The sequence below is a fragment of the Ranitomeya variabilis genome, chromosome 2 (genome assembly GCF_051348905.1).
Source record: "Ranitomeya variabilis isolate aRanVar5 chromosome 2, aRanVar5.hap1, whole genome shotgun sequence".
Lineage (NCBI taxonomy): Eukaryota > Metazoa > Chordata > Amphibia > Anura > Dendrobatidae > Ranitomeya > Ranitomeya variabilis.
Genome location: NC_135233.1, coordinates 373,228,017 through 373,246,971, shown reverse-complemented (window position 1 = coordinate 373,246,971; position 18,955 = coordinate 373,228,017). Strand labels below are relative to the sequence as shown.

General features: G+C 42.0%; 1 protein-coding gene and 1 long non-coding RNA gene across 2 annotated transcripts in view; both read left to right on the top strand.

Moving 5' to 3' along the window:
- The window catches only part of LOC143808947 (uncharacterized), a 38,320-nt gene that overhangs the window by 11,134 nt on the left and 8,231 nt on the right, over window positions 1-18,955 (top strand). Inside the window, exons 3-13 of the mRNA XM_077292123.1 lie at window positions 1,528-1,563; window positions 2,147-2,182; window positions 7,009-7,038; window positions 7,450-7,473; window positions 7,975-8,004; window positions 8,486-8,515; window positions 8,975-9,004; window positions 13,540-13,569; window positions 16,052-16,081; window positions 16,499-16,528; window positions 17,013-17,042. Of these exons, the coding sequence (XP_077148238.1) occupies window positions 1,528-1,563; window positions 2,147-2,182; window positions 7,009-7,038; window positions 7,450-7,473; window positions 7,975-8,004; window positions 8,486-8,515; window positions 8,975-9,004; window positions 13,540-13,569; window positions 16,052-16,081; window positions 16,499-16,528; window positions 17,013-17,042 (336 nt within the window). The remainder of the gene's footprint in view (window positions 1-1,527; window positions 1,564-2,146; window positions 2,183-7,008; window positions 7,039-7,449; window positions 7,474-7,974; window positions 8,005-8,485; window positions 8,516-8,974; window positions 9,005-13,539; window positions 13,570-16,051; window positions 16,082-16,498; window positions 16,529-17,012; window positions 17,043-18,955) is intronic.
- Window positions 9,241-12,568, top strand: LOC143806072 (uncharacterized). Its single transcript, XR_013221381.1, has 4 exons — window positions 9,241-9,276; window positions 11,440-11,469; window positions 12,021-12,050; window positions 12,538-12,568. It is a non-coding gene; the product is annotated as an uncharacterized LOC143806072 (long non-coding RNA).

Below are 18,955 nucleotides of genomic sequence, written 5' to 3'. Positions count from 1 at the left end.
GGGGATTGCTGACACCTTTTCTCTTACTTGATCACAAATGTTATAGCGCTCCGTAGGCCCTTACTATTTGGTCGCCCACTTTATATTATAGGTTTATTGGCTGGGGCAGGATTATGGCAATTGTGCACTAGTCTAAGAATTGGTACTGTGATATTTCGTTTATCCCTGTAAGATACTTATGGGAAACCAATCTGCACATGGACTGATGGCACTTGCTTGAGGTTAGCTGGCAGCATAGGTTATTGGTGTGTGTAATGCAGAACTATTTATCATCTTTGTGTGTGTTATTTAATGGTACACAGTTATGTGTTACTGCTATATTTATTACCAGATTTGATTGTACCATTTTCCCTGAGCCGAAAGTCCTGATCCTTACTATCTTATGACAACGCTTGCGTCGCAAAACGCTGCGTTGTGTACATGCGTTGTTGGTTGCGTCGCCGACGCTGCGCCCAACAACGCAAATGTGAACGAAGCCTTAATTGTACCCTAATATACAATTTTTCATCTTCATCAGCTTCTGCTCTAAGTACAGGTGCATTCTTATTTTACTCGGACACAGTATAGGGGTCACTTACACATCAGTAGTGAGACACATTCCTATATAATGAACATATGTGGCGCCATTCATACAAGTATTTGTGTGCAGCGCCTCCTGCTGGGTGTTATATAACTGCATCCTTAGTGTGTGTCCAAACGCTGCTTTTTTCAAGCCTTTTTTCGTGCATAAAAATGCTGCGTCAAGAAAAAAAGGAATGAGATTTCGGAAATATTATGCTTTCTGTTGTAATTGCGTATTTCAACCATCAATGAGTTTTTTTCTTTTCATATTTGCAGCATGTTAATACTTTCAGCTTTTTTATGCAATGTGTTTCACCCATTTCAATTATAACATGTTTCAGAAACACATTTTCCGGCCAAAAGATGCGTTTTTAGATCCGAATAAAAAACTCAAGGTGTAAGCAGCCCTATATGCTACTGCAGCGAATTACTGTTAAAGGGGTGTTCCCAAGGTGTAAGGAAGTTTGTGCAGATCTTCTGCTGCCGTCCGGACGAATGGAGCCGATACAAATGGTGAACTTTTGTACCACCGCTGTGCACTGCGCATGCTCAACCCGATCAATCTGCACATGTTCGGACTCACGCCACAGGGGAGAAAGGCCGTGCGCTAGACTGATAGCAGTGCAACCGCGCATGCTCCGCCTAATTCCCAAGAACTAATCTAGGGCACCTTTAGTAGAGACAAGGCCTAAACGCATGGTTAGTCGGGATTTGTTGTCGATAAATGATTTACTTTACAAAAATGAACATATTTGATAACGTTCTTTCATGTGCAAATAGGACGGAGTGAGATGCATTTTTTATTTTGGGAACACCCCTTTAAGACTGGCTTTAGGATTTACTATACTACTAAAGTAAAAACTACATGGTTTGAGTACCATATACGAATTGGAGTATAGCGCCACCTAAAGGTAATTTGTTTGTTATGTTTCTTTTATAAACTAACTCTCTGTATTCCCTTGACAGTCCCATCCTCAACATCATCACCACCACCAACCACCGGTCAGTAATGCTAATAATAACCATTTGCAGATCTCTTCTAAATCTAAAGGGCAGCGCCCTCTAAGTGGTCTTTGTTCGACAGCCACAACGCATGTTCATTTAGTGATATTTTTATGGTCTTTACAAAGGGGGTGTGGTTTACAAAATAATACGGTTGCGCAGCCTAAAGACACGCCCCTGAGGATCCCGTGAGTCACGCCCCCTTAGTAAACACCATAAACATTAGCACTAAATAAAAAGGTCCTTACCTCTAGAACTATATGGCAGATTTTTTTAAAAAAACTGATTACTCAGGGGAGCCACGGGTATAAAAAAAAAAGCAAACACTGCCCACTTTGGACATGGTGACAGGTCCTCATTAAATATGATTCACTGTTTACATGACTATCACAAGTTCACCACCACCTCTAAGTGTATTCTATCCACATGCGGTAAAATGGGTTCACTGTACTGCAAAAGTCCAACATTTCATATTACGATTGTGATGTAGACCCAATGAAGAATATGAGTGCAGCGCCTCTTGGTGGTTATTAATTCCCAGCATTTCTGACCAGTAAATTGACTCTTTATATTCCTTTCACAGAGCCAACCTCAACTTCATCACCACCTCCAAGTACCGGTCAGTAATTCTACTAACTCTTCGGAGATTACTTATGGATACATGTGCGCATGTGGTTTACAGCTTTGTTATGGCATGTGCGACCTATTTTACGTTAGCGAGTGTATTTTATGGGCACACAGCAACATGAAACATTGGCACACGGGATTATTAAATTGCACCTAAGATGCACCTAATGACCCTGTCTAATTCATAAAATGCAGATGCATCTACTGACCCTGTCTAATTCATGAAAAACAGATGTAGCTACTGAGCATGTCTAATTCATGAAAAACAGATGCACCTAATGACTGTCTAATTCATAAAAAGCAGATGTACCTACTGACCCTGTCTAATTCGGGATAAACAGATGCACCTACTGACCCTGTCTAATTCGGGATAAACAGATGCTCCTACTGACCCTGTCTATTTCATGAAAAACAGATGAACCAAATTACCCTGCCTAATAAATACTCTTAATTGCATCCTCATAGCCCTGACTGTGATGTTGTAGCACAGCTCTGTTATTTTATGCTCCGCTCTGCTGTGCATGCAGGAAGGGGAAAGCATGATCAAGTTCTGAAGATCCCCATGAACCATCTTAGAAAAGTAAATAGTAATGAAAATTGGTCACATAGTGGGTGACAGTCACTACATTCAAAAATATTAATGGTCTCCTTATCCATTGAAATAAAAAATTGTCCTTGCTAAGATCTATCTATATCGGGAGGCCAAGGGAGAGAAACATGCAGCACTGAGGAATAGCAGGGTGCTGCTGGGACATGCAGCTATAGCAGATAAGAAAAGGAAGACCCATTCAGTTATGTAAAACTGGATGCACCGAGGTGCAGAAGGAGATGAAAAAAGTGACATAAGTACAAGAAAGAAACTTAATATCGGGCTTAATTTTTATATTATGAATAAACATTCACAAACTGAGCTTCATAAAAAAAATAATATTGCCATTGTGTGGATAACCCTTGAACGCTTTATATTCCTTCCACAGGCCCACCCTCAACTTTATCACCACCTCCAAGCTCCAGTCAATTAATCAAATTAACCTCTTACTGACTTCCTAGCTCACTTCACTCTCATCTTGCCAATAACATGGTATTTTACTATTACCCCTACTCATATTATGTAATAATCTTTTTCTATGTGTTGCAAAAAAATAATACACATTTGTAACCTTTGAAACTGCACTGATAATGCAGGACTGGTATTATCAAAGCAGTTTCTAGCTTGTAAAGGCTGGGGACACTTTTGGGGATGTGGGTCCTGAACGACTTATCAGTAGTGAGATGAGCCCCTTCAGCTGCTGGACCGTGGTGAGCTCAAATCCCATAGGCCATAGGTTGACAGTTCTCAGTAGGGCCCACATGTGATCGGCTCAGCTGTCTGCAGCACCCCGCTGCAAACTTCAGAGCTTATTCCGGGACATCTCAAGGGTTATGTTGTACTGCCGGACCAGAGCATGCTTGATATCCTCATAGCTCGGGGTGGTCTCATTGGGCAGGTACCCAAAGATTTCCAGGGCCTTACCCCTGATGTGAAGGGTTAAGAATAAGACCCACTGGTCCTCAGGCAAATGGTACTGATGAAAGTCTTTTCAAATGCCAGCAAGAAGGTGTCCAGGTCCCCTCCTTTGACCAGCAGGGGAAAGTCTTCCACCTGTAGCTTTGCGACTCAGATCTCAGGGGACTCGCGATTGGCTGGGGTGGACTGCTGGAGCATGAGCATTTGTAGCTGGTGCTCGTGCTCACGTTGATGTTCTTCAGCTTCCTTGCGACGTGCTGCCATGAGAGTCTCATAGGTTGCCTGGTCCCCAACCTGGAGAATTGTCTGTCCGGCTTGCAGGAGGGTATCCAACCCTGTGTAACAGGGGCCAGGGCAGTAGTCGTGACTCTCGATGGCTGCTCTGTCGCACCCTGGCCCTCCATCACATAAATACATTGTCCCTTCTGTTGTGCATTCAATGGTTCAGTTACTTGCACATCCTGTCCAGTCTGCTGGGGGTTTCTTCCTTTAAATACCATGCAAAGACAGGCAGAGTCCAGATCCAGTTTTAAACAAACAACTTTATTCAGTTCTTTTCTCAGCTCATCCAGATTAGTCACAGGTACAACACAGGGTTCTTCACGTCATAACCTTTCCTTTCCCTGTGCTGTCCCTTACGCCTCCAGGAATATCGCAGGGTCATATCGTCGTCTCCGGTACCGCAGCGTTCTGTCTGGCCAGCCTAACTACCTTCAGGAGTTCCCTGTCTGTTTCGCACTGGACATTTAGGCGTCTTCCCACGCAGTTTACAGCAACCATGTTGAAGCTGCCCTGCATTCCTTCATCTCCCAAATGACCGTTGTTCCTAGGCCCTGGACGAGCTGGGCTCCTTTACTTGAACATTGCATGGCACAGCTGCCCTGTCCGGGCTCCCAGGCCCAACTACCTCAATTCAGGAAACCCTCTCTATCTTACACAGTTGGCCCCTCCTAACTTAACTAGTTCCTATCTTATTCTTATTACTATCCAACAATGCCCCCCTCTAGTGGGCTAATCCAAATACTACACTTTCCCTATCTATATAGTACCGGAAGAAATATATTATACAGCATAGCAGCATTATGATACAAGGCATTATACAGCATAACAACATATATAGGTATATAGCAAGTAATGGTAAACTGACTGAACTGAGAACTAGTCTGAACTGGTGCATAACCAAAAACAACTTACATAGCAAATAGATAAATGGCTGCACTCAATTGTACTAAAGCAAGGAAATGTGCAATACATGAAATGTGAATAGCATAATGGCTTGTGAAATCTATGAAAAAAACACATGAGATGCTTAGCACAAAATTTGGCCAAAAAATGTGAGCCCATCCACCAACGTCAAGGTAATCTCATGGATAGGATGGGTCCCTGACCTATTTGCCTAGTGTGAACACTTACCTCTGGCTAATATCATGGTAAAGCCTGCATTTATAGGAAGGTCGGAACCAACCTTGGTTGGTTGGTTACTTGAATGTATCACCTACAGTAAGTTATTTATTGTTTTGCTCCCATTCCTGTCTTATTCACAACCCCGGTGACTCCAACTCCCTCACTGTTACCTACAAGTACGTTTTTGACATTTTTATGATAAAAGACCAAAAAAACAAAGGGAAAAATAACTTTGTAGATGTTTTTGGCTAAAAATTAGATAATAGAGTAGTTTAAAAGCTGTTCTCTTCCTGATACAGCTCCACCTACCTCATATATCAGCAAATTTTCTTGCTCTCTACCTGGTCTTAAAGGGACTCTGTCACCTCAATTTGGCGGGATATTAAAATGAGTTGTTACAGGTCAGATGGGCGGCGTATCCTCGTAGTTTTTCCACTCCGTCCGTCCCTTTTTTCCGCAATAGTTTAGTGCATAAGAGTATGCGTGCGCCATAGTTGGCGCGTGCACCTGCAGTCTACGGTGGCGCACGCGCAGTATGCTTTGCCCTACTGAGGGCAAAGCAGAAAACATTACTGCGCATGCGCCCGCGTACTATGTCCCGGAACACAGCAAAATACTTCTGGAACATAGTGCGCTGGCGCATGCGCAGTAATGCTTTTCGGCTTTGCCCACAGTAGGGCAAAGCATACTGCGCGTGCGCCACCGAAGACTGCAGGCGCACGCGCCAACTATGGCGCACGCATACTCTTATGCACTAAACTATTGCGGAAAAAAGGGACGGTCGGGGTGGAGAAATTACGAGGATATGCTGCCCATCTGACCGGTAACAACTCATTTTAATATCCCGCCAAATTGAGGTGACAAATTGAGGGGTGATCACGTGCTCTCCACCGTTCTCTTACTGCTGAGATGCAGGAATTTATGTTGTACGTGGTCCAGGGTGACCAGGTACGTTCCGGCGTTGAGCCGCTAGTGCACAAGGTACGGGACTTCCCAGGCCACCTGAAGCTTGTCCTGGGGTACAGGGACCAGTACCCACACCTTTTGACCCACCTGATAGGTCCTCTCACCAGCATTCTGGTTGTACCATCGCTTCTAGTCAGCCCGGACTTACGCCATATTATTGTGCACTAACTGCTTCAAGGCCTGCATCTTGTCCCGGAAGCACATGACATTATCGATAACTGACACTCCAGGGGTGGTTAAGTCTCCTTTCCAGGCCTCTTTCACACCATACATGTTGCCCATACAGGAACTCAAAGGGGGAGAACCCCGTTGAGGCCTGTGGAACCTCCCAATAGGTAAATAGCAGGTGTGGGATGTACTACAACCAACATCTTTAACATCTGCTTCAGAGAGCCATTGAACTTTTCGCACAGGCCGTTAGTCTGTGAGTGGTACGGGCTGGTCACCAGATGATGCACCTGTATCTGCTTACAGAGGGACTCCATCAGCTGAGGCATAAACTGGGTCCATCCGTCTATGAGCATTTCCTGGGGAAAACTCACTAGGTAGAAAATCTCCAATAAGGCAGTGGCCACCTTGTCAGCCTCAATGGAAGACAAGGCTATCGCTTTCGGGTACCGGGTGACATAGTCTACTACCGTCAGTACGACGCATTTCCCAAAGCTGCTGGGAATGGACAGTGATCCAGCCAGATCCACAATCACCTGCCTGAAAGGCTCTTCAATAATGGGAAGAGTTACCAGTATGGCTTTGGGGCGCGGCCCCACCTTCCCTACCCTCTGACAGGTCTCGCACAAATGTCTTTGTAATGTACAAATGTGTCCAGTCCTTTAGAAAGCTCTAATACCTGAGGATCCTGAATGAGGGACCTTTCTTTATTATCTCCAGATGTCATGTGGATTTTAAACCTCATTAATTTTCTCCTTTTATTTATTTTCCAGGCACAACAGTTTCTACATCACCAAATACAGGTCAGTTTCTACCATCAATTTCTAGTAATGGTCAATGATTTTACTACATTCTTACAGACCTCTTTTCTCCTACTATTCTTAATAAGATTCAAAAATGTATTGGCAGTAAACTGATTGTAGGGATCCCTTCCACAAGGATCCCATATGATCAGCTGTAATCTGAATTGTCTAATTCAACTACAGTGCCCCCGCAGGGGAAATAAGGCATTACGTAATTGTTATTAAAATCAATGTGCGGTCTATGCAATGCACAAATGTGCCCGCTGCTCCAGAGTGAAAGTTATTCCTTGTTCCATGCTCTAGCGAGAAGATAAAAGTTCACAATGGGGGATCCCTCTTTATTATCTGAGTATCCCCTATAGAGTTTTAAACCAGACGCCCCATTCATTCTCTCTAATCTTTATTTTCCAGGCACAACAGTCTCCACTTCTCCAGGTACAGGTCAGTCATTAGATAATTCAGGTTTATTACACGCAGAAATCATTGGACTCAGTCCAGACAGTTTACTGACCACAGGAAGCCTTTTTACTAGGACATCCAGTGATCATCTGTAATCAGGAAGGGCTCTGGAAGAACGTGTCTGTTCTCCCCACACTTCTCCCACAGGCAAAATAAGGCATTACACAGCTGTTATTGAAATTAATAGGCTGTCTGTGTAATGAGTGGATGTGCGGATTCCTGTGATCCAGTGATCACCTGTAATCTAAATTATCTAATTCAACTGCAGTGCCCCCACAGGGTAAATAAGGCATTACACCATTTTTAAAAAAAAATAATAATTCGCTATCTGGTCCTCCACAGTTGAGGATACTCTTTGTTACAAATTCTAGTTAAAAGATAAGAATTCTGTTTGGGGGATCCTTCTTTATTATCTCAGTATTCCGTATGGAGCTGCAAATCGGACATCCCATTAATTCTCTCATCTTTATTTTCCAGGCACAACAGTCTCTACTTCTCCTGGTACAGGTCAGTCATTAGATAATTTAGGGTTATTTACACACATAAGTAATTGGAAATATTCCACTCATATTTTCTATTAAAGCAGTTTTGAACTGTCATCTCACGACAGAGGTCTGAGTGTTGCCACATGGGTGATTGATCCGTTCTAATAGTGGATAAAGAGGAGGTAGAGTCCAAAAATGACTATCCCATAAATACATTGATCACAAAACTATAATGATTAAAACAATGGAGTATAGATTTGTCATGAAATTCATTTACAATTTACATGGATTTCCCTGCAGCTCCCCCACAGGAGAAGTAAGGCATTACACAGTCGTTATTGGAATTAATGGGCTGTCCTTGTAATGATGGATGTGCCCGGTTCTCTAAAATGGTCTAATAAATGAGGATCCTGAATGAGGGACCGCTCTTTATTATCTCCAGATTTTCTGTGAATTTTATAAACCAGACACCTCATTAATTCTCTCTATTCCTTATTTTCCAGGCACAACAGTCTCTACTTCCCCGGGTACAGGTCAGTTCCAACTATCATATTCTTGTCATACTCGCTAGTGACGCTACTAAATTCTTCCAGACCTCAATTTTCCTGAAAATCTAAATAAGACTCATATGGATTCTTCTTCTTCTGTCGTTATAGATGCTTTTCTCTTTTAATATTTTTTTTCTATTAAAAAAATTCTAGACAATAAATTGATAACAAGAATCCCCAGGAATCAACTTTAATATGAATTGTCTAATTTAACTGCAGTGCCCCCACAGGAAAAATAAGGCATTACACAATTCTTATTGAAATCAATGGGCTGTGTAATGCACAAACGTGCCTGGTCCTCCAGTGTGAAAGGCGCTCTTTGTTACATACTATGGCTAATAGATGATGATTCTCAATAGTGGATCCTAGTTTTCTAGCTCAGTGTTCCCTATTGTGTTTTTAAACCAGACACCCCATTAATTCTCTCGCATCTTTATTTTCCAGGCACAACAGTCTCTACTTCCCCGGGTACAGGTCAGTCCTTACTATCATTTTCCAGTGATGGTCAATGATTCTATTACTTTTTTCCAGACCTTAATTCCAATCTCCACAGATCTGATTACACAGAATCTGATTACACAGTCATTATTGAAATCAATGAGTTCTTTGTAATGAAGAGACGTGCCCCATGATGTGGGACGGCTCTTTATTAGGATTTCCTGTGGATTTCATAGACCAGATACCCCATTTATTTTCTTTTTTTATTCATTGTCCATGCACAACAGTTTCTACATCCCCTAACACAGGTCAGTCCTTCTCATCAACTTACAGTAATGGTCAGTAATCTTTTTGACTGCTTTCACACTTTTTTTCCTGTTTCTACTAATCTCTGGGAGGCTCATTCTCAGAGGAAACTCTGCTGCCACCAATCGTCAGGACAATTACGCAATTGACTGACGAGTGATTGGGGAGCTTACACTGAGTGAATGGTATATACAACTCTGATTCCAACACATGGAATATGCAGACATGGCCGAAAGTGTTGGCACCCTTGAAAGTGTTTCAGAAAATTAACTACTTATCCCACAAAATTAATGCAATCACACATGTTTTGTAAACACGTTTATTTCCTTTTTGTTTACTGGAACAACATGAAAAAAACAGATGAAAAAAAGGCAAATTGGATATAATTTCACACAAAACCCCCAAAATGAGCCTGGCAAAATTATTGGCACCTTTCGGAAATTTTGGGTACACAAATTTGTCAAAGCATGTAATGCTTGTTCAAACTCACCTGTAGCAAGTAACAAGTGTGGGCAATATAACAATCACACCTGAAACCAGATAAAAAGGGGTGAAGCTGACTCAATCTTTGCATGTTATCATTCTGTGCCACCCTAAGCATGGAGAAGAGAACTGTCTGAGGACTTGAGAACCAAAATTGTTGAACAATATCAATAATCTCAAGGTTGCAAGTCCATCTCCAAAGATCTTGATATTCCTTTGTCCATGGTGTGCAACATCAAGAACCTTACAACCCATGGCACTGTAGCTAATCTCTTTGGACATGGATGGTAGAGAAAAATTGTTGGAAGGTTGCAGCACAGGGTAGTATGGATGGTGGATAAGCAGCCTCAATCAAATTCCAGAGACTTTCAAGCTGTCTTGCAGGCTCAGGGTGCATCAGTGTCAGCACGAACTATCCGTCTACATTTGAATTAAAGGAGACGCTATGCAGAAGACCCAGGAGGACCCCAGTGCTGACACAGAGACATAGCAAAGCTAGACTCTAGTTTGCCAAAATGTATGTGAGTCAGTCAAAATGTTTCTGAGAAAGCATCTTGTGGCCTGATGAGTCCAAGATAGAGCTTTTTGGCAAAGCACATCATTTTACTGTTTACCAAAAGGGAATGAGGCTACTCAAAAAGAACACAGTACCCAAAGTGAAATATGGTGGAGGTTCAAAATAGTTTTGGGGTTGTTTTGACGCCTTTGGCACTGAGTTCCTTTGACTGTGTGCAAGGCATCATTAAATCTGAAAATTAGCAAAGGATTTTGGGTCGCAATATAGTGCCCAGTATCAGAGAGCTGTTTTGGGGTCCTAGGTCATGGATCTTCCAGCGAGACAATGACCCTAAACATACATCAAGAAGCACCTAGAAATGGATGGAAACAAAGCACTGGAGAGTTCTGAAGTGGCTGCAATGAGTCCAGATCTAAATCCCATTAAACACCGTTGGACAGTTCTTATAATTGCTGTTGGAACAAGATGCCTTTAAATATGATATATCTGGAACAGATTGCAAAAGAAGAGTCATCCAAAATTCCAGTTGAGAGGTGTAAGAAGCTTGTTGATGGTTAAAGGAAGCGATCAATTGCAGTTATTTATTCTAAATGGTGCGCAACCAATTATTAAGTTGAGGGTGCCAACAATTTTGGCCAGCCCATTTTTTGGATTTTGTGTGAAATTATGCCCAATTTTCAACTCATCTGGTTTCTTCTGCTCATATCTTTCACCCCATTTTTCATTAGAATGTGAATTAACGTCTTGTCCAGGGGTCTGCAAGTATGGAGCAGGCTCGAGAGCATTTTGTTGTGTCAGATTCATCAGAATTCTTCTACTTATTTCTTTAATGATGTTCTCCATATGGGACAATAATTTTTTTTAGAAAGGTATCCATATAGTAAACTGATCATATGAGGCCTTCTGCTAGGACATGCAGTGATCATCTGTAATCTGGGATGACCTGGAAGCAATTGTCTGATTTTCCCTACAGCTCCCCCACAGGAGAAATAAGGCATTACAAAGCTTTTATTGAAATCAATGGGCCGTTTTTGTAATGAGCGGACTTCTAGAATATTCCAACTAATAAATGAAGATCCTGAATTAGGGACCACACTTTATCATCTCCGGATTTCCTATAGATTTTATATACCCCATTAATTTTTTCCTTGCATTTATTTTCTAGGCACAACAGTTTCTACTTCACCAAATACAGGTCAGTCCTTAACATCAATTTCTAGTAATGATCAATGAGTGATTCTACAACATTTTTCCAAACCTCTATTTTTCTAATGTGACTGAAATAAAATTCCTATAAATCTGCAGAAGATTCATCTGCATTCTTCTGGTCCTGTTGTTAAACATATTTCTCTATCTTAATTTTTTTATATGAAAAAAATTGATAGACAATAAACTGATCACAGGGATCGATACTGGTAAGGGGTGTCGAAAATTGCTTTTCCCATAAATGCATATATCACAAAACTACGATGATAAAAACAAACAAAAATGGATTTACTATGAAATTCATTTGCAATTTACACTGATTTCCCTGCAGCTCCCCCACAGGAGAAGTAAGGAATTACGCCGTCCTTATAGAAATCAATGGGCTGTCTTTGTAATGAATAGATGTGCCCAGTCCTCTAGAATGCTCTAACTAATAAATTTGGATCCTGAATGAGGAACCTCTCTTTATTATCTCAAGATTTCCTGTGGATTTTATAAACCAGATACCCCATTAATTTTCTCCTTTTATTTATTTTCCAGGCACAACAGTCTCTACTCCCCCTAATACAGGTCAGTCCTTACTATCAATTTCTAGTAATGATCAGTGATACTACTGGATTTTTCAAGACCTATATTTTCCTACAAATCTGCTTAAGATCTATCTGGATTCTTCTGGTTCTGTTCTTAAAGAAGTTCTCTATCTTATTTTTTTATATAAAAAAAGATTCTAAATAATAAACTGATCACAAATTTATAGACAATAAACTCATTCCTTCCGCGAGGATCTCCAGCGATCAGCTGTAATCTGAATTGTGCAATTCAACGGCAGTGCCCCCAAAGGGGAAATAAGGCATTACACAATTCTTAATTAAATCAGTGGACTGTTCATGAAATACACAAATGTGCCCGGTCCTCCAGAGTGAAAGGCGTTCTTTGTTACATTCTCTGACTAATAGATGAGAATTCTGAATGGGGGATCCCTCTTTATGATCTCAGTATTACCTACAGAGTTTTAAACCAGACACCCCATTAATTCTATCTTACGTTTATTTTCCAGGCACAACAGTCTCTGCTTCTCCAGGTACAGGTTAGTCATTGAATAAAGTAGGATTATTATACAAATAATTCAGATTTTATATTAAATGGGATGTTCATTTTTGAAGTATCAACTCACGACAGAGGTCTGAGTGTTGGGACTCGTGTGATCGATCCATTCAAATGCCCCATTAATTTTCTCCTTTCGTTTATTTTCCAGACCGGGTACAGGTCAGTCCCAACTATCATATTCTAGTAATGGTCAATGATACAAATACATTTTTTCCAGACCTCAATCTTCCTGCAAATCTGCAGATTAATCTGGATTACTGTTATGACTGACAAAGTACTTTCACACAAGTAACGTACAAACCAGGTAGCCAAATACCTGAACCTGACAGACTGTTCAGACTAGGAAAAACCTTTCTCTGACCCTGGTCTTTCCCTACCTGACCGCAGAGGTTGACAGCCTAAGATAACGCAATGGTGCCCCCACTCGTCAACGTCTTACCATGAATGTCCTTAGCACCTCCTAGGATCACTAGAGTTCCCTAAGAAATAATGTAATCACACACACAACTAGTGCAACCAACACAAACTACAGCAGGGTGAATGAATCCAACAAAGTCTATCACCAACAGGAAACACCAGTAAGGAAAGGTATTAAAAGCTGCACCCAAAAGGTGATAGGACAGATAAACAGAGTAAATCAAAAACACCCAAAACAGACAGGAGAAAAATATAACAGGAATAAAACATCCAAAGAAAAGATGTTGTTCTTGTGGCTCAGCAGATACCGACCACAGAACACAGAGTCAAGGGCTCGAATCCAGAATCATGACAATTACACAGTCCTCATTGAAATGAATGTCTTTGTAATGAACAGATGTGCCTGATCCTCTAAAATGCTCTAACTAATAGATGAGGATCCTCAATAAGGGACTGCACTTTATAAAATTCACAGGAAATCCGGAGATATTAATTTCGATAACCCATTCATTTTTTCCTTTTACTTATTTTCCAGGCACAACAGTCTCTACTTCTCCTAACACAGGTCAGTCTCACACATCAATTTCTAGTAATGGCCAATAATCTTTTTAGCCCCTTTCAGATTTTTTTCACATTTATACTCCTTCCTGTGAAATTCATCTGAATTTTTATATCTTCTATCTTTAATCCCTTCCTGCATTACAACACAAATTAACGTCTTTGGCAGGTGTAACAGAGAGTGGTAGTCATGACCCAGATGTTGTCCCTGCTCCATCTTCAGGAGCCTCAGCACAGAACTCAAGGGACAACAAGCTCATTTCAACAAACAGAAATCTACTGGATAGTTCAAGTTCATCAGATTGTGACATGTGGGATAGGACACAACACTTCTTGTTCCTTCCTTAACACAACACATCTTCAGCCCTACCATCCATTCCTCCTGGAATATCCCTATACCCCCTGGTTCCATCAACCCCAGGTATTTCCCATCCAGTTTCGCAGTACACCCAGGATCCATTACGTTTTCTTCACATGGTTCCACGTCCATCTTCCCCTGTGCCCGAGAAGACACGATGCGCTCTTTAGCTCTTATGTCGGGCCTTGAGCTCCTTATGTTGTCGGAATCTCTGCATGGGATTCTTGTACAGCCTACCACTGCCTTGAGCAAAAGGTACATTCTGGCCCTAGCAGCCCACTGGACTTGAACTTGACTTTGTTACTTTACTTTGTGGCGCCCCAGAGTCCTAGTCACAGTGGTTTTGCTTTCCTCCCAGGGAGAGTGATGCTACGTTTGGAGGCAAGGAAGGATAACTGCATCCAGGTATCACAAACATGCAACACAATCACACTCCAGGCCACCAGGGGGAGCTTCTGCTCCTATTTACTAGGTGACTCCCCATATATAGATAACTGGTAGACTGTAGGGAGAGTGAGTCAGTTCCTGACAGTCAGTCCTCCAGGGAAGCTGTTCCTGACAGGAGCGAATTTCTTTCAGAGGAAAGAGGAAAGGGTCCTTGGAGCTGTGCATGCCCTAAGAGCTGCAGCTCCCAGAAAGAGACATTTCAGAAAGGAGAATTGTATTGCAGCAAGCGTGAAGGAAAGCAAAGCAAAGGAGAGGATACCAAAAGGGGACCAGCCCCGAACAGGCTGCCTCCTTCTGAGGCGCAGAACACCGGTAGCCGGAACACCGAGGTAGTAAGGACCTCTATGCCTTACTTCAGAGACCGGCAGGACAGCTAATTGCATGTTACCTGTCTGCACCTACACCCAGGAGGCACGGTGGCACCCCTCAGAGGCCGGGGCATGCTAGAGTCCCTATAAACAGCCTCAAGCCACCAGGTATACGGGTTTTGTCCTATCCAACTACGGGGGACAGAGAGAGACACCACATCTGTAAGGCCCTTATTTGAAGCTTACGCAGTAAGGGACAATACCACTACAGCGCAAGGGAAGGCTATTGATTTCCACCTGGACAAGGGGACTCTGGACTTGCCTCCAAACTGGCCGGACTCTACCTGCCCTGTGATCTAGTGCTCTGGACTGTGGATGCTGATGTCCTCAGTAAAGGTAAAGAGACTGCAACCTTGTGTCCTCGTTCTTCACTGCGCCTCACACCATTCTATCATCTACACACTGGGAAGCCCTGGGGATACACTTCACCTGTGGGAAGGTAAACCATCTAGCTGCCATCATATCACCCCAGCGGACCCCTTAAAGCAGCGTCGGTCACCTTGACCGAATACCACAGGTGGCATCACAAACATAAACTTTACCCCTTTAAAGACCTTTCCCTTTTATACGGACGTCCCAGGGCCACGGACCGGGATCAGCAACCGTGACATCCCCCTGTGAACCGCAGGACCCGGTACCAAGTACCCCTTGCCCTGATGGGGCTCCAACTTCACTAACTGAGTCACTACCAGAAAGTGCCGCCTTTTCGCTAGCACTACCCCCTCCCACTGTGGGCTCGTCCCAAACATTATCTGTATTTTGTCCTATAATAGAATGTACTAAGCCTATTGTCCCTATCCTTATACGGGAACAGACAATATTCTTATTATACATTACATTTATATATTAACATTAATTATACTACCCCACAGTGCATTACACGCTAGATGTACAGAAACGCATAAGTGACTAAGTATATTTTCCTCCTTATCTGTATCAGATTCATTAGGATTCTTCTGCTTGTGTTTTTAAATATGTCCTCCATACAGGATAACCCCTTTTTTCAGAAAGGTATCCAGATGGTAAACTAACCCCAGAATCCTTTCTGCTAAGACATCCAGTGATCATCTGTAATCTGGGAGGACCTGGAAGCAATTGTCTGATTTCCCCACACTGCCCCCACATGAGAAATAAGGCATTACACAGCTCTTATTGAAATTAATGGGCTGTCTGTGTAATGAGCGGATGTGCCCGGTGCCCTAGAAAGCTATAAGTAATAATTGACGCTCCAGAATGAGAGACCGCTCTTTATTGTCTCCCGATTTCCTGTGGATTTTATATACACCATTAAATTTCTCAATTTATTTATTTTCCAGGCACAACAGTTTCTACGTCACCAAATACAGGTCAGTCGATATCACAAATTTCAAGTAATGGTCAGTGATACTACTAAATTTATCCAAACCTATATTTTACTACAAATCTGCAAGAGATTCGTGTGGATTCTCCTGTTTCTGATATTAAAAATCTTCTCCATCTTAATCTTTTTTACATAAAAAAAAGTTCTTGATAATAAACTGTCGATCCTTGCGGATCCCTGTGATCCAGTGATCATCTGTAATCTGAATTGTCTAATTTAACTGCAGTGCTCCCGCAGGCTAAATAAAGCATTACAACATTCTTATTGAAATCATTCGGATGTCTGTGTAATGTTCAAAGTTGCTAAGTCCTGAATGTGTCACCGCTCTTTATTATCTCCAGATTTCCTATGGATTTTATAAACCAGATACCCCATTAATTTTCTCATTTTATTTATTTTCCAGGCACAACAGTCTCTACTTCCCCTAATACAGGTCAGTCCCACATATCAATATCTAGTAATGATCAGTGATATCACTACATTCTTCAAGTCCTATATTTTCCTTCAAACCTGCTTACGATTCATCTGGATTCTTCTGGTTCTGTTCTTAAAGAAGTTCCCTATCATATTTTTTGTATAAAAAAAATATTAATAACAAACTGATCACACATTTTTAGACCATAAACTTATCCTTCCGAAAGGATCTCCAGCGATCAGCTGTAATCTGAATTGTCTAATTCAACTGCAGTGCCCCCGCAGGGGAAAAAAGGCATTACACAATTCTTATTGAAATCAGAGGGCTGTCTGTGTAATGCACAAATGTGCCCGGTCCTCTGGAGTAACAGGCGCTCCTTCTTACATATTCTGGCTAATACATGAGGATTCTGAATGGGGGGATCCCTCTTTACTATCTCAGTATTCCCTATGGCGTTTTAAAAGAGACACCCCATTAATTGTCTCTTATCTTTATTTTCAAGGCACAACAGTCTCTACTTCTCCTGGTACAGGTCAGTCATTATATAATTTAGGGTAATTTACACACACTAGTCATTGGACATATTCCATTCATATTTTCTATTAAAGGGGATGCCCAGTTTTGAACTGTCAGATCACAACAGAGGTCTGAGTGTTGGCACCTGGGTGATTGATCCGTTCTAGTAGAGGAAAAAGAGAAGGGGAGTCCAAAGATGACTATCCCATAAATGCATTGATCACAAAACTAAAATGATTAAAACAGCAGAGTATAGATTATCGTGAAATTAATTTACAATTTACATGTATTTCCCTGCAGCTCCCCCACAGGAGAAGTAAGGCATTACACAGATCTGATTGAAATTAGTGGTCTGTCCTTGAAAGGAGCGAATGTGCGCGGTCCTCTAGAACGCTCTAACTAATATTATCTCCAGATTTCTGACTCAGGTTTTTATAAACCAGATACCCCATTAGCTTTTCCTTTTATTTATTTTCCAGGCACAACAGTCTCTACTTCCCCTAATACAAGTCAGTCCTACACATCAATATCTAGCAGTGGCCAGTAATTTTTTTTTTATCCCTTTCAGACTTTTTCATGTTTCTACTATTCTGGTTCTGTTAAAAAATTTCTAGACAATAAACTAGTCACCCTCCGCAAGGATCCCCTGTAATCAGCTGTAATCTGAATTGTCTAATTAAGAGGTAATAAAGGCAGATACTATAACAGCTGTTGAAAAAGGTCCGGATGATTTCTTCAGAACACATAATATTGAAGGTTATAGATAATTTAGTGACAAAAAATGTAAAATTGGTGGAGAAAGGTTGAACTTGATGGACCTAGGTGCTTTTTCAACCTACAAAACTACATAACTATGAAATTGCAGTGCCCCCGCAGGGGAAATAAGGCATTACACAATTCTTATTTAAATCAGTGGGCTGTCTGTGTAATGCACAAACGTGCCCGGTCCTCCGTAGTAAAAGGCGCTCTTTGTTAAATACTGATTCTTAATAAGGGATCCTGTTATGACCCCAATGGCGAGGGTCTCAGAGAAACAAGTAAGTCTGCGACGTACAAAAATCCAGCTCATAGGGCAGTGGTAACTGGGTTGACCATATATCTACTCCTAACGCCAACACTAGCAGTAGCCGGGGAACATGCCTACGTTGGTCGCTAGATGTCTCGCGCCAGCCGGAGGACTAACTACCCCTAGAAGAGGAAAACAAAGACCTCTCTTGCCTCCAGAGAATAGACCCCAAAAGTAGGATAGTAGCCCCCCACAAATAATAACGGTGAGGTAAGAGGAAATGACAAACACAGAGATGAACTAGATTTTAGCAAAGAGAGGCCCACTTTACTAATAGCAGAATGTAGTAAGATAACTTATATGGTCAACAAAAACCCTATCAAAATCCACGCTGGAGATTCAAGAACCCCCGAACCGTCTAACGGCCCGGGGGGAGAACACCAGCCACCCTAGAGCTTCCAGCAAGGTCAGGAAACAGATAATATGCAAGCTGGACAAAAATGCAAACAAAAACAAATAGCAAAAAGCAAGAAAGCAGACTTAGCTTAATCAAGCAGGAACCAGGATCAGTAGACAAGAGCACTACAGATTAGCTCTGATATCAACGTTGCCAGGCATTGAACTGAAGGTCCAGGGAGCTTATATAGCAACACCCCTGACCTAACGACCCAGGTGAGCATACAAGGGATGAATGACATACCCAGAGTCAAATCACTAGTAGCCACTAGAGGGAGCCAAAAGGTAAATTCACAACAGTACCCCCCCCCTTAGTGAGGGGTCACCGAACCCTCACCAAGACCACCAGGGCGATCAGGATGAGCGGCGTGAAAGGTACGAACTAAATCGGCCGCATGCACATCAGAGGCGACCACCCAGGAATTATCCTCCTGACCATATCCCTTCCACTTGACCAGGTACTGAAG